At 39.0% G+C, this 16,570-nt stretch overlaps 1 protein-coding gene across 2 annotated transcripts in view; it reads left to right on the top strand.

The window, feature by feature from the left end:
- Positions 1-16,570, top strand: part of wnk1b (WNK lysine deficient protein kinase 1b) — a 102,878-nt gene that overhangs the window by 82,247 nt on the left and 4,061 nt on the right. The window contains exons 25-29 of one of the 2 annotated variants that reach the window (XM_042335025.1): positions 2,394-2,596; positions 3,121-3,315; positions 8,759-8,830; positions 14,280-14,321; positions 16,150-16,349. In XM_042335025.1, the coding sequence (XP_042190959.1) occupies positions 2,394-2,596; positions 3,121-3,315; positions 8,759-8,830; positions 14,280-14,321; positions 16,150-16,349 (712 nt within the window). The remainder of the gene's footprint in view (positions 1-2,393; positions 2,597-3,120; positions 3,316-8,758; positions 8,831-14,279; positions 14,322-16,149; positions 16,350-16,570) is intronic. The other variant, XM_007894706.2, reaches the window with a different exon arrangement.

A 16,570-nucleotide genomic window follows, 5' to 3' on the forward strand; every position in this document is an offset into this window, starting at 1 on the left:
TATCACGTCTTCAAGAGGTCTCAAAGCGCTTCACAAAACATACTATAAAGAGAATTGACTGTATATGAGGATAATCCCTAAGTGTTTGAGGAATGAGCTATGAGCAACAATTTGACAAGCTAGGGCCTTTCTGCCTTGACATCTCACAGGGATCTTGAAGAGGTATATAAGATTTTAAATGGAATTGAGAAAGAAAATCCAGAACAATAATTTCAGTTATGCCAAGGCAGCAGAACAAGACAGGTATTGAATTGCAAAGGGCGATTTCAGTGCAGTCACTGAGAAATATTTTTTTTACCCACAGAATGATTGATATTTGGGACAGATTACGGGGAAGGATAGTTGAGGCAAGTCTCATTTAAAAAAACAGCTTCATGGTACAATAGGAGGGAGGAAGGGGTAGATATCCTGCAAGGATGAGATCAAATGATCTGAAGGGTCTTCATCTGAACCTCTTGTGATCTTGATCTGATAACTGAGTTTCACTGTGGTACAAACAGTTCTTTTAACATTACCTATTAACATTTTCTGAGCTGGATTTTCTGTGTTTCTGAAGGTGAGGGAAAAGTGAGAATGTTGAATGGAAACTAAGCATTGAGGCCCAACAGCAAGGGAATTTTTAGAATTAGTCAGGATTATGAAGCTCTCTGAAGGTAGAATTAATTATGGTAATAGACCAGAACACAATACAAAATTACCTTTGTATAGTGCATTTCATGTTGGGAGGACATCCCAAGGCACTGAATCATTGGGAGGGGGACCCATGTGATGGATTAGTTCACTCCAATTGTTGAGATCCACGCACTTCAAGTCATTTGTTATTACAGATTGCTTGACGCACATTGAATTAAAATTTCACCTGTCAAATAACAATACAGATCTGACTTCCCACAGTTTGTCAGGCTCAGAGATTTGTAGAGTGTCATGCATGTTAGCTGGAAATGGTCATCAGCTGGGCCAACAGCTTTCCCCCTGGAATCCGCTACAAACGCTCTCTGCTACAAACCTGTACACGCAGTGTGCTAGGCCCCAGGCGTCTGCACACTGTTTTCTCAATGCTCTACTGTGAGCGGAGCAGCTCCGTTCACAAACGTGTGGCGCGGGGAGTATTGGGATTACAGAAGCGGCGCGAGCGGGAAATCGGCGGGACTCGCTGTAAACTGAGCTCCTGCGACCAATTCTTGGTAAATGTTGTACTGTTCAAACTGCCCGTTCCCTCTGCTCAGCAGGCTGTGGCCTGCTCCACATCCCATGCCCAGCGCTTCCCACCATCGGAGATTGGGCCTTCAGCCTCTCTACCCCTATCCTTTGGAACTCCATCCCACTTCCTCTTTGCCTCGCTCCCTTCCCTGCCACCTTTAAGACATGTCTCAAGACCCTCCTCTTTGATTGTGCCTTCGGCCACCCTCCTGCCCTTCACCCTCCCTGATTTCCCCCCCCCCCCCCCCCGCCCCAGCTCAGTACAAATCCCTCACTCTCCAGAGCTTTGGGATGTCCTCCTGACATGAGATGCACTACACAAATGTAATTTTGTATTATATTCAAATCAACATTTTTAGTATTTTGAAAGTGGAGAGGGAGGAAATGAGATGGAGAGATGTTCAGAAAATATATTCCTATAGTTTTAATCCATGTTGTTTCACAAAATACGTCTCTCAATAGCACCATTCAACCCTCTGCAATTTTCTGCAAAGTACACTAAATTTTTCCCCACAATTCGGGCAAACGCCCTCAATTTTTGGCAAATATTTCCATACTTTTCTATTGGCACTTGTCATACATAATTTGAACAACTGTTTTCACTTATATAGTGCTTTCACCTAGGAGAAAGTGTCAAAGCGTTTTTTACAGAGATGCAGTGGGAGCCAGAGATTCTGGTTGGCGTCATCAAAGGGAGGGCTTTTTAGACTAGTATTGAAAGTGGAGAGGGAGGAAATGAGATGGAGAGATGTCTGAAGAGTGTTACACAGAATTGGGGCTAAGTGGCTGAAAGCTTGATCACTGGCCGATATTTGGGCGGTGGACATACAGCAGGCCAGAGTTGGCAGAGTGGAAGGAGTGGTTGAAGGAATTGGATCACAGGAAATGGCATAGGTAGGGTCGGGATTGGAGATGATCTGGAGTTTAGGAGCTGATGAGTAGGGCATTGGAGAAGTCTGGCCTGGAGGTGATGACGGCATGGGTATGAATTTCGGTGTGTTGGGGATATAGTGACAGTGGTGGGTGAGCACAGATGGAAAGCAAACTTGGTCAAGAACCAGATGAATGGCTTAAAGAAGAGGTGATGTTCGAACAAATTGCTATAAGTTAATTCAGAATGTTGGCTTCAGTGCTTTGTTTAGTATTCTCGAATTTTCTAGACTTTGAAGTGTTCTTATTGTAACTTATTTCAGACATTTAAAGGAAATTCAGGCGTTACAATCACGTCAGAAACAGGAGATTGAGGATCTCTACATAAAATTGGGCAAGGTACCCCCAGCAGTGATTATTCCACCTGCAGCTCCCCTTTCTGGACGTCGCAGACGACCCACCAAAGGAAAAGGCAGCAAATCGAGTCGGAGCAGTTCCCAGGGTCCAAAGAGCCCCCTACTTCCAGGTAGGTGTAAATTAGTATTCTATTGTGTTTTTTCTCATACCAATTTTATATTGCAATACAGACTGCAACCCTAAACTCAAGGCACTCAAAGTCCAAGGCCACTTTACCTGCACTTCCCTTTCCACATTTGAGAACGTTGCCTTTAATTTGAGTTTACTGAATTTTAGAAAACTCTGTTCTTGATATTTTACCCCATTTCCATAACCATTATTTTGGTAAAATATCCAACATTCACCTGCTAAGATAACTCATTTGTAATGCACAAGACGACTTCTGTGGTTTCTGCAGTCCCAGAACAGCCCTTCATCATTGGTGCAGTGCCAACCTTTTTTTCATTTAGACACACAGGCAGCTTCCTACAAACAAAGCAGCATATCCAGTGTCATAAAGGGTCTGCGATAATATGGCACAAGTAAATTTGGCCACTTTTCATTATTCGATGAGTACAGAGGTGGGCTTGCAGCTACAAGCGAATTGGTTTTGTGATTCTGTTCATCATTGATCTTGCATAACTTTCTTTGTAGGCTCCTTTGCTGCTCAGAGTACTGCGTCAATGTTAACACCACAGCAGACTCTGTTGCTTCCTCCAAATACTCATGAGATGGCATTTTCAGAACAAGGTCAGTTGTTGAAACCCTCGCCATCCAGTGAAAATTTGTACTCTGCCTACACCAGTGAAGGGGTGATTTCTGCCCAAAGTGTTACTGCTACTGGACAGGGTAAGAATCTTCCAAACAAATGTAACTTCTATGAGCTGCAGTTTCTGTTTGCTATAAAGTAAATGCCTAAATCCCTAATTTGTGGATTCACTGAGAATTGCATTCAGACTGATATGCTGGCAGATGAAATGGTTAACATACATAGGTAGTCTTAAGATTGCCCAGGTAGGTTAAGAGGTGCCATAAAAACAATGTCAAATTTCTTTGATGTTTTGGTGACTTCTGTGGATCTTTAATATTGCAATGCAGTGAAGTGAAAACCTGGTCTGTAAAGATGTAAATTTACATCCCTGTGCTATGCACACTAATTGCTGGTTACAATTTTTTTCACTCGTTATACGAGAAGTAAATGTCCTCTGTCTATTCAGGTTTGATCAACACAGTTGTACTGAATTCCATATTTAAAACCTGATTGTAAGAGATTATATTGGAGACGTATGTGAAGAAGATTTCTGTTCAATAGAGACAATCTCTTTGGGCCTCCTCCACACATATGGGTGACATTGTGTCCTTGTAGGATGTGGAAATACTGCTTTTGTAAGCCGGTGAATATGATACCAATCCTTCTGTGCATCTCACCCTGAGGTTTGTGGACAGATAAAACGTAGGGCGGCATTGCAGACCTCTGTCTGTAATGCTGAGTAATTATGTCAACTACATGTTATCAATATCCAAATACATATATAACCATTTTTAATTGTTGGATTTGGAGTGGACAGGAGGACAAAGAAAAATCCCTACAACTGGGGTTAAAATGTTTTAAGTTCTCAGGTTGTGAGGTGGGGAAAGATGGATCATGAATCCACAGCTATGACTTGACCGTGGAGTTGCAAGGACATAGAAGTTTGTGAGAATTCTGTGGCTTGGCTGGAGAGTCTCTCTTTGTTGCTTTTGAGTTCCTTGCAGCTGGATATAGAAAGGCATGGACCAAAGTTATGGTTTGCCCTCAACACAAGGAAGGTGGAGGGAGGGTTTTGTGGAATTTTTAAATTGATAAGGAAAAAATGCAGAAAACTCAGAAAATCTTGATGTGTAAAAAGCAATGGTATAGATATCGATGACTCTGCTGTACGAAATACTTAGTTTTTGATTATGATTTGATAAAAATGGAATGGGTGTGATGTACATACCTTTAGAAATGAACATTAAGCTGGTTAACTTACACAACTCAATAAAGCTGTGTTGTCTTTGATTTCCTTTATTTCCCAGAGGTCCTTCATAAATTTAATGCAAGCACTGGGTACCAGCAGACGACCCCAGGCTTCAATACAGGTCCACATGCAGTAGAAGGACGTTTTGAACATCCACCCTCTGTTACGGGCCGATAAGAGGCGATACTGCTGGATTCACTATGCCTTTTTGTGCCGCTGATATGCACCAAGCATCTTTGGGACCTGCACATCAGCTTCTGCTGTGGCATGATAATGCATCAGTACTGCAGATTCAACAAGGGGAGAACTTTCCTTTACATAAACCAGCGACTCTTCTGCAGAAGAGAATCCAGTGGCTGAAGTTGAATAACTTTGATCAAACATCAGTCTAGTTTACTTATGTGAATGAAACAGATAATTGGCGTTTTTTTAAAAGAAAAAAAAATCCACTCCCACATTTATTTACTTTTTTCCTCTTTCCTTTTATTTCTCCCCCCGAACAGCTGTGTACCATTCTCTCGATAAGAGATAGAGAGAATGGCCAACCTACTTTCCAGTCTGTGTCACTACTACTGACCCTTTTCCCTCTTTGCCCTTTTCTTGGGACGCGGTGGGGAGACTTGTGCCTGGCTTTTGCTCACAGCTCTGTCTAATAGTCGAGTAAAGAAGTTTGTATGGAGTTGCGGTTGTGAAGCTTCCTCCTAGCCAGACTGATAGATATAGTGCATCAGATCACCCTTTGTTGTCCCATTAGGTTACCCAGCTGTGGAATTTATTGCAGTATGAAGCTATAAGTGCTTGTAGTGCATCTCACGTGTTTGCATTGAGATCAGAAATATTAACCTTCCTACATGCCAAAAATAATTTAGCTGGAATTTACTTTGCATTTCAGACTAAATTTAATTTCTAATGAGCCACATGCTATTCAGTAAACTTTGTGATGAACAATGCCCTTTTATACTTATTCTTATTGTTCACTTCTTTGCTGAGCATTATGAAAATAGAAAATATTGCTGTGCTTTTTAAAATATGCGTTATTTTATGCACACTTACACATAGGGTACTAACATTGAAACACACATTTAAAGGGACCTTAAATTAAATTGTAGAATTTATGCAGCTCTAATTCCACTTTCACCAACCTTTTCTGAAATTTATAATTTGAAAATTGTTTTGGATGAAAACAAATTGTGGGCAGGAAAGCATTGCTTAATCCACCGCGGCTGTGGTTCAATATGTGTTGAACAGCAATGCGTATTCTCACTCAGCAACCATGAGACCACTGTTCTCTTGTATCACGTGGAATAGTAGTTAGTATTATTGATTTAATTGCTTTACTGTAAATTCATATCACTTTTAAGGCGCCACAATGGTTCAATTATCAAAGGCACTGTCTGAAATGAAACTGAGCTGTAAGGCAAGCAAATTCCGAGGTTCACTCTCTTTAATTAGCTGATCTCAACTAGAGTAGCAGTGGGGCACTAAAGTGGCCTGTCTTCCTTTATTAGGGCCAAGTAAAGTCAGCCAGGAGTCCCACTAACCAATATCCAGTCATGGTTGCTGGAATGTATCTGCATGGGGATGAGCGAGAGCACGATTGGACTTGGTTGTGATGTTCCTGTGATGTTGTGCAACCTGACACATTTCACTATATAGATGCCTACATGAATGACTACATTACAAAGATGTAGGGAGGCATTTGGTGGCTTTGGAATTGTCAATCAATGGGAGCTTTACACCTGTAAGTTTTTCCATGCTTAATCTAGAGGGAGAAGAGGGTTGGGTGCAATAAGTTAATACATTTGCCTTTATTTGTAAAAAGCCTTTCAAATACATTTCTGTTGACCCACTCTTACTGTACTTAACATGAAACACCGAGGAAGAATGACCATGCATGATATTGAGAAGCTGGTTTCTCTTGATGCCAATGCACTAGTGAATTTTAAAAGCAACAGACATTAATGGGGGTTGCCTGTCTCTGCCCTGACTTGTAAGTTGTGGAAATCTTGCACCGTAAGTAGTGCATTAAATTTTGAACTTTGTGCTGTTGAATATTTTTNGTGTTGGGACAGGGGAACTGCAGAATAATACCCTTAAGAATAGAACTGCTTTGCTTATAAGGTGGGCAGGTGGTGGATCCCCGGCATTATATGACGCCAAAGCTTGAAAAGTCTGTATCTCGATAAAGCACTGATAAGCTATACTAAGGTTATTTTGTGCGTATTGAGGCAATTCACAATCTAACTTACTCATGCTAGTTAAATTGGTTACTCATTGCAACAATGTGCAACCTCACTGACTCGTGCTGGTAGATTCGGTTCTGCGTTGCTTTTTGATTATCTGGGTGTCTTGATACATGCGGAAACCCATCACCATGCTTCAGAGTATTCAAACCAAGGTGAGAATTCCATGCATCCCACCTTACACGTGGAAACCCCAGAGATAGATTGTTGGAATGGAATGCGCACTCTATCCCTGGAGGGACACATCCTGCTTATCTAATTCCGGAAAGTATTAGGCGCAGGTTGGCAAGAGCCAAGGCTTGGTAAGGTAAGGTTTGGGGGACCCAGAGTATGGTTTGGGGGACCCAGAGTATCTGTTTGGTTCTGTTGGAGTCTAATCAGTTAAAATCACATAGCTTGCCATGCAGAACAACCTCGCCTTGCAAAAGTAGATTAGGTTGTGCAATGTGAGAATCGTGAGAGCAGTCCAGGAGATGGCACGAGAGCTACTGGGTGACCTTCTGTACACGTGCGCAGAGCACCCTTGTAACGTCGCAAACGCAGATGTGCTGACCAGCAGCGGTTGTTTAGTGCTCTCGATTATAATGCAGGTTGGAATTTCGTGGATACCAACAATCGTGTCAGCGGGGTTCCCCTGTATGTAGTGTTATGCCCTTATTTGAGGGCATAGTACACTATAGGTTGTGTACCTTGAGAGAAAAGGTACTGGAGGTCTTCTTTTGTTGGAAAACTTTCATTATTGAGTTATTTTTAATTTTTCTGTGGATTGTTTTGGGTTCAAGTTCAGACTATTAAGAGTGTTTCTTTAAGTTGTGCTTATCTGTTGTGTTCTTTAGTGAACGATAGTGTGATTAAAAGTCTTAGCCAGTACTATTTTGTATAGATCTGTACATGTGTTCTCATGTTTGTGTGTATTTTCCTATACACACAAATGTGTGTTATTTTGTATACTTTTGGTACCCTAAAAAGTATGGTACCCATGTCCCTCTCTGGAATAATGAAAGTTTGCTTTTGGGAGTTGCTTGACGGTTTCTCCTCGTTAAATTCTGTATGGCGTGTTTTTTTTCTCAAAATCAATATCACAAACTGCAACAAACATTCTGCTGGTCAAGGCAATAATCAAAATAAGTGAAACTCTGCTTGGCTACTGCCTTAAAGCTGGGAACTGCAGTGATGCACAGAGTTGCTGGTATTTTTTAAAACCTGTTTGTATATGGACCAATTATTTCAACATATATCATTGCCCATTGCAGCATTTTCTCGCAGTAGAGACCACAATATTCCAAAACATCTGCCAGCAGTAAATTCAGATCTGTATGGAGGCCGAAGCCATGGGGATTTCCGCGCAGGGAGTCTTTGTCAGATGGCTGGTCTACACACACCTCCTCAAATTTAGTTAAGGGCCACATTGGCAAAATCCTTGGAGCAGATAATCTGCTTTCATACCTGATTGGGGAAAAAATAATAATAATCCTTGTATTTGACACCAAAAACAGAAGTCGCCGGGAACACTCAGCAGGTCAGGCAGCATCTATGGAGAAAGGAAAGTGAGTCAACTTGTATTTGACATATTTGGTATGACAATTGGAGATTCAAAGGAAGAGAAACAAAATTGATGGTTACAGTGGAACTTTTTGCCTTCAATTCAAGCAAACACAGATATTTAATTTCAAAGCTTGCAAAACAGTTTTAACACTAAGTTATCTAGGAGTTAGTGGAGAAGAAGAATTTTAACAATCAGACTGATCTTTAAAACGTTTTGATCAGAGAAACCTGCATGATGCTTATTGTTGGGATCAATGGGTATATTACACCCATTTTCTACAGTTCCAAAATGTGCTTTACGATGACTACTAACTTTTTAAGCAAGATGGGAAGAATTCCGCTGAAGTCTTGGTATTCCCATAAAAATGGATACTGTCTCATTAAACTGTTACAAGACAAGGCGTTTGTAGTTGGTGTGAAGTTCTTCATTGCTCAGGTCTATACAAACTAACATTTTGACTCTAGATGTGTCTGTTTTCCTCCTCTTCTGTTACTCTGTCACAGGCTCGGCAGCGTTTCACTGTGCATCAGAGCAAGTGACTTTTAAACTTGGCGGCAGAAGGACAAGGTTTCTGAGTACGCCCTGTCTGGCTCTTTGTGTGTAACACTTTTATTCTTTTCTCATGTTTTCCTCTTTCCCCCTGCATACAGCTTTGCTGCTTTCTGTCCATAATCTTTTCACTAAGTTACTGGAATTTCTGTCACCTATTCAAAGTTTGATGAAGGGCAGTGTGACAAATTCAAAATAACAAATTCAAAAATCTACACTGTGATTTGATTTAATTTCGAATGTGGCCCACAAAGAGAGATGGGGTATTATCTTAACACAGGAGTGCAGACAACAGACCAACGTTTATAGACCAAGGAAAAAATAAGTAAATTGTGAACATATATTTAGGCTTCTTCAAGCAATTGTTTGGCTCAGGTGTTGCTTTCTTTTATCCATTTGTATGATATTTGTGAAATGAAGTACCAATTTTTTTTACTTGAAGAATGAGCATATTTTAGACATTTGTTTTTCCTCTTTTGCTTTCCCAGAAAATAGAGCACTTTTGCCTTTTTTATAAATATTGTTATATATGTGTAGTGTAGTTGTGTAAATGCTGTTGTATTTCCCTTAAAATCAATACTTCGTCACAGAAAATTCAGAACTGTACAAAGGATCTACTGATCAATTGTTGTGTAAATGGGACAGAGGAAACCTACCAAAAAGGAAGAAGGTTTTCACTTCTTTCTGTATTTGCTGCACTTGTAAATTTGTATCTGTGTAGATGGCAGCACATTAATAACTCTTTAGCAGTCTGTTACCTGAACACAAGCAGATGGACGTTAAATTACATTCTGTGGCTGGTTTTGTTGAGGGCTTGTTGTGCAATTTTTCTCCTGAGTTGTGAATAATATATTGAACTGGGCTGCAGGTTAAACTACTTCAATTAGACCAGTGGTGTAGTATTACATGCACGCAATGGTAAAGACTGTCATAATGGATTTTAATTTGTTTCAGTATGATTATTCTGGATCATTGTTTCAATTCTTCTGGGGTGATCTATATGGCCAATGTTGTGGCCCTTGGAAAAAAATCATTTCCCAGTTGTACTACTGAAATCATTAAAAACACATTTATATGGCTGCAAAGTGTACCCGTCATAAGGGGTGGACCTTTGGTATGAAGTCCAGAACTTAAAGAACAAAAACATCTGGAGCAATGTGTTACATATTCTCTTCAAAAATTCCAACATTCACAGGTTATTTTATTCCCCAAATACTTTGTCCCATCCTGAATATGGTTTCATGGTAATTGGTAATCTTTGTATTAGTTAGGTCACTTTCTCCAATCCTGTCCTGAAACTTTTAATAGGAAGTTAAGCCACGTTTATTTTGTGCATTGCATGGAATTTATTATATTCCAATAATTTTCTGACCATCTTTTTTCTTTGTTGCTCTCATAAGTTTGAAGTATGGATGCATCAGTGCAGAAAAAGCCCCCTTGTCCTTTATTCATGCCAGATTTTCTATTTTTACTGTAAATAGAATCTGATCTTTTCCAAATTACGGTGTTTTAATTTTTTGCTCCAGTTCTAAAATCTGGGAATTAATGTCAATTGCTTTGAATATTTTACAATTAGAATACATCCGTGTTTGGGCATTCCATCTACCAGCAGTCAACCTGATGAAGTGAAAAATAACACAGTCTTAAGAACGAACTAAGTTTCTGTATAATAGTTCAGGTCTCTGGAGCCTTGGTATAATATAAAGTATTTTTTCTTGCGTTCCCTCCTTCCACAGTAGCGTTTTTACTCCGGATGTAGCAGGTTATATTAAAACTACCTGAGATCCTCCATTACACACCTAACACATACACCAAATATTTACCAGAGTAGAGCTTGCATATGGTTTCTTTTCAACTTTGCTGAATTACTTTATCAGTCGTTATGTAGTCAGTGAATTGCTGTAAGTGTCCAAAGCTTTTTTTCTCTATCCACTCTGTTGTTTCCCTTCCCTCAGCCTCTGTTAACACTCCACAATGCATACTGCTACAATATCCTTAACCCAAAGCAAGAGAAGTTTGGTCCTGCTGCATAAAATGAGCAAAGGGGAGAGGCAGGGAAAGCTAATCACAGCTCTAAATTTCTCCAGAGAGAAAATGTTAGCAGTTCTTCAGAAGCAGGAAACAAATGTTCTCCCCTCTAATGGACTGCAACTGTTTCATAGCAAGTGTGAAACCCTTCTTAAAGGCCAACTATTTTGATAAATCATTTGTCGTCCTGTTTCACTTCACATTGTTTTCCTGCATGATAATTTTTCAGTCTTAATTTCTGGCTGAAGGTCAGAATTGCTTTCAGGCTTAACAGTGCTGATCTTACTTATTGGTCTGCAATCGACAAATGATACAAACGATGCCCAGATTCCCTCCATGTAGTAAGTGCCTGGTGCACTGTTGCTATTCTTTCCACTTGTGTGCACTCAAGAAGATTTAGCCTTTCTGGTGCCTCGCAAAGCCAACATCTTTATGGTCCCAGGCTATTTCAAGTCCAGTTTCTTCAGGTATGCTAATTATTCAGCATTTTTTTACTGAGGTGAAAGGGACAAGTATCCAGAGCACAGTTAACATTGTTTCCAGGGATTTCACCCTGAGCAGAACACTTGTTTGTTGAACAAATCCCTTTCACAGAGGAATATTATTTTTTTTACAGCAGATACAGTTATTTTCAGATCACCTCTTTCAACCCAATGAAATCTTAAATGATGGATTATAAAAATGTAGAGAAAGTAATGAAGATAGCTTATGTAATATACCATGCAGCTTGCTTTTTCTTTTTCTTATACCTAATCTTATAACTGCTTGTGTTTGAGGGGTGGGGGGGCCGGGGGGTGGGGGGTGCGATATGGGACTGCACGATCCTTCCTTTGTTGTGCACTTTGGAGTTACGGTTGTGCAATTTCATTTGCTTGCTTTTGCTGCCGAGCCCAGTAAAAATGCAGTGCACAAGTTGCACCTTAAGCACAGATGTTATAACCTGTGAATTGGTGGTGGAATGTGTACAGTGTCGCACCAGGGTATCAATGGAGGCTGGTTTGGTGTTCAGGAAGAATGGAAAAATAGTACAATCAATATTTGTTTGGCAAGCCAGAATCCCATTATTTTTAAAAAAAAGTTAATGAAAACAGTAAAATCATTGAATAAATACCCAATTTTTAAAAATGATTGTCGGGATCGTGAAAATTATTTTAAGATGATGCTTGGTACTGCTGAAATTATATTGTGGGACACATTTGTTAAAATTCCTAAGATATTGTAGTTCAGAGGGTCTTCTATTCTTTTGAGAACTAACTTTACTGCTTGACTTGGTTTGTGGTGGAATGTGCCAGTTGTGATTTGCCAAAACACATCAAAGCTCACAGGCTGGTATGGATGCAGGTCCAGTGGACTTTATCTCTGCAAATTCTTGTGCATGTCACTATTACTATTTCACAAAAGCAGCAGCATGGCTCCCTCCTTAGAAGTTGTTTGATTACAGCTTTCTTGTATATCTCAGTCTCAGTTTCTGACTTTTCCACTGTCTAGCTACTCTATGTAAGTAAGTTTATATTATAAACTGTTCTGTTATATGAAGCTTAAAGAAGATGACCTTGGAGTTGAACTTTATTTTTATTCACTTGATATTTACCTCTTTATGTCTATAAATTTTTCATGACAATCCAAGTCTACCTTTATAACAAACCATATTTATAAAATGCATCTTGCATTATGGTTACTTTTGGGCTGTTCATTTTAAAATAACATTTCCAGTGTAATCCTTAATTGTTGTAGATATCACACAGATTTTTCATCACACATTGCAGCTCATGAAAGTTTTAATTGTACAAAGAATTATGTTTGTTTCTTTCACTTCAAAAACATTGTTGTTAAAGTATTGCCATTGAGGTGAGATTGCTATTTTCTAAAACAAGCAATATCAGGTTAGAAATAATTTTTTATTTAAAATTGGCATCTCAAACTTACTCAACAACTGAAACTGTTAAGAGATTGCCTGATTAGCCCAATTGCCAGTCCCACTTGTCAGTTGTTACTCTGGATGTACATGTCTCGGTTGCCTCTCCAGAGCTCCTCTAACGTAACGCTCAGGTTGTCTAAAGACAACTGCATTTCTCCCCTCTGCTGTGGTGGTGCTCTCCTTATGGGTTCAAGAGTTCATCGTGTGTAGAATAAACTTCCTTTTGCAGCTACTTTTTTGTGAAAATTAAAGCAATCTAGTTTGTGAGAAGAGCCAAGCGGACATGGAATAACTTTTGTACTTTTATCCAGTTCAAAAATGCAACATTTCTGTGGCTTAAACACCCATTTACCTCCTTCTCCCTTTTGATAAATAAGCTGGTGAATAGTTGCAACATTCTTTAATACAATAAATCAATTTTAGGAGATGTCTGTGTAAAGATTTCCAGGATTTTGCTGGGGGTTGGAGAGTGGCAATATTACACAAACAGCTGTGCGCAAAATAAATATTAATATTCAAATATTTCCCTGCCCTCACCATAACTGGAGATCTTGTTTTGATTGCATGTGCTGCTGGGTATTGGAGAATTAAGACTAAGGAATAAATAGGTTTGGCAGGGCTAGTTTTAAACTGAAATTGAAATACCGGGTGACAAAAAGTTGTGATACTATTACAATGTCTAATGAGTCTTAAAGAAATAATGATATTTTTTAGATAATAGGGTAGTTATTCATGACATTTTGGTCACCTTATATAACTGGAAGTATAAATACAATTGGTATGCTGTGTACAGTTAAAGATTACATGGCAAAATGTTTAACATTCATGTCACTAATCTCTAACCGGAATATACATAGCACACGCAGATGGGGACATCTTAACTTTTCTAAATTGTTCAAATTTGGTGTGCTTTGTCAGCAGAAATGAGGAATGGGATAACACATGGAATGCTGTACTGACCTTCAACTCAGTACATCTTCATCTTGTGTTAAAACCTGAATTGAAGTTTCCATAAATTTAAAAAAATGCTGTTGTATAAAATTGACTTAAGGTGTAGTTGCTTTTCTGGTCTGTAACCCTCCTGAAACAAATGTGGAAAGATGAAAACAATTCCTTTTCACCACACCTGGTGGCGCTGCAGTTTTGCTCACAAAGAATAATCCTGGAAACTCTCATAAAAAGAAATTTAAGTCAAGGATTTTTTTTCATTCAAGAAAAGATAAATTAAAATTCTCATATTCTGCCCAAATTCAACCTTTTTAATTTCAAATCAGATGGACTTAGAATTACCAAATCTCATTTCAAACAGCTTCAGAGAAAACAAAGGATATTTAAATGTTACAAATAGCAGTCTGTGACTGTGAAGCAGAGTTGCCACTTTATGTGTGCTATCCTAACACCATGCTACAGTAGGTTCTTTCTGTCTGGTTTTATTGCAGCACAATCCTGTACAAGGTCACTCACTACTGTCAATTGATATTAATGTGCTGTCTTTCTGTGTTTCTCTTCAAACACTCTTTATTCTTTAGGGAAGATGGTGAAAAAAGTCTGCCCCTGCAACCAACTGTGTAGTAATTATCCTTCTTTAACATTCTGCTCGTGTAACATGCCATGGTACTTCCTGTCACAGACTCCTGGCACCTGACTTTAGCATCCAATGCTTTGCACTTTTACACTTCTGGAAGTGGGAAATTGGTGTTTGGCTGGGAAGAGGGAAGGAAAGAGTTAAATTCTTTCAAAAACTGCTGCTTTCTTCCAAACATAGTACCGTCTGAAATCATGTTAGTAACTTTGCATTCTGACCTGCTCACAAGGCTTGTGTTACCTCACAGTACAAAGAATTAGAAGTAAACATTTTAAGTAAAAGATTAGTGAATCTGAACAGAAAATCGGTATTTTAAAATAAAAAGGAACTGGAGATAAAACTTAAATTTGATTTGTCATGAGATTTCACTAAGTTTTTTCATTGATTGACAACTGACAGCTGTAGGGGAAAGGAGAGAAATCTGCTCGCCATGACATGCATTTTCATTGTGCAGGAAACACGGTTTTTAATCACATTTTTGGTTTTCCACCTTTGCTGCAAATGGACTTTGTCCTAGAGCAGTTTCACTGTCAAGAGGCAGTATTGCTGACCCTCTTTGGGCTTAATGGGGTTTGGTAGCAATTAGCTAGCAAAATTAGCTTTGTGTGAGCACAATGAGGCAGCCAATTGCACACAGACAGTTATGGATTGAGTAAACATTTTTTAAAAATCTGGCAAATCTTGTCCATTATAAGATTCCAATCCTTCAGTTAATATTTTGGAGGTTCTCTCCTCTGGTATTGCGAGAATCAAATCAGTCCAAATCCTTATTCAGAAAAGTGTGTATTACTTTCAGTCCACCTCTGGTCTGAACAGTTAAGTTTCTGAGAACCACAGGCATTTGGTAAACATTAATTTTATCTTTGGTGAATCTCAATGTAATAGCAGCCAGCTGTTCCTTAACTCAGTTTAATTATGTAGACAGTAAAATATAACACTGCATTTCAGATACTAAACTGGAAAACCAAAAATGTTGAGTTCATATATTTGTCAGGCTAAGAATCCCACATCATAAAAATTTAGTGCATAGATACATCAAAAAAATTGTGAAAGGACAAAATTGTTCTGGCAATGCTCTAAATTTTTTATTATTATGGGTATTTATTCAATACATCGATGCTAAAATCAGGTGTAATAATGGCTTGTTTTTGCATGCACTAAGAGCTTTAAAAACTATCAATCTTAGCACACTTGATGTATAAACGTTTTGTCTTTTGCATAGATTTAATGCATGGAACAAATGCAGCTAGTTGTCTTTGTAGAGGAGTGCGAATTGAGCAGAAAAAGATTTCTGTTTTGTGAATGGCACCTTTGCTGCTAAATGCAATAATTCTCTGGAGTTCTAAAATTATTATTTTTTAATATGCAGTATATCCTTTCTTGTAACCATCTCTTGGAAAAGCATGTTATTGAGAGTGCATGTGGTAAAGGTATTTCGGGCTTACATTTATGAAGGACTCGGTTTGGCACATCCTAGAGTGTTCTTCTTTTGGGGGCTGCAAGTATTTCTAAACTTTTTGGTGAAGCAACTTTTGAGATGTTGAAGCTTGGTTCCTGGGCAGCTGTTTTGGTTTATAATTAATTTCAGCGGACCAGGACTAATGAGCTAATAAGCAAGAATTTCTTTACTCTTAGATCCAATAAATTTTAGTTACAAGCATTTATGCTGCATCAAGCAGAAGTCTTGTAACAAACAGCAATGCTTTCCTCATATGTTATTCAGATATGACCAAAAACATGCTTTGATTCTATTGAGAACTAACTATATGTTGCTCAATGTGTAAATGGTACTCAAGTGCTTCTGATTTTTCCAGGAACAACCAGCACAAATGCAGTAAGTGGTGTTGGAGGACAGGCACCTCAGCAACAGGCAGCCATAACAACAAGTAAGAAAGGAACCTTTACCGATGACTTGCACCAGTTGGTGGACAACTGGGCTCGCGATGCTATAAACCTCTCACAGAACAAACGTGGCCCAAAGCAGCAAGGTCCGCAAGGCCAGCATTACTCTGAAGTAAGTGGGGCAGCAGTTGCACAGCTCACAGGTTTTCAAGCACTTAACTGCAGATCAAAGGGCCTTGATCTGACCTTTACTCAATTGCTTGAGTTCAGCAGCTTAGAATATCAGAATGTGCTTCAATGATCTATCTGGTCATTGTGGCATTGACATCTGTGAAGAAATTACTCAACTTGACTATATTGCCTTCCCTGTTATACTAATCTGGCTTCCGTATG

Source organism: Callorhinchus milii, unplaced genomic scaffold (genome assembly GCF_018977255.1).
Source record: "Callorhinchus milii isolate IMCB2004 unplaced genomic scaffold, IMCB_Cmil_1.0 Scaffold5, whole genome shotgun sequence".
Lineage (NCBI taxonomy): Eukaryota > Metazoa > Chordata > Chondrichthyes > Chimaeriformes > Callorhinchidae > Callorhinchus > Callorhinchus milii.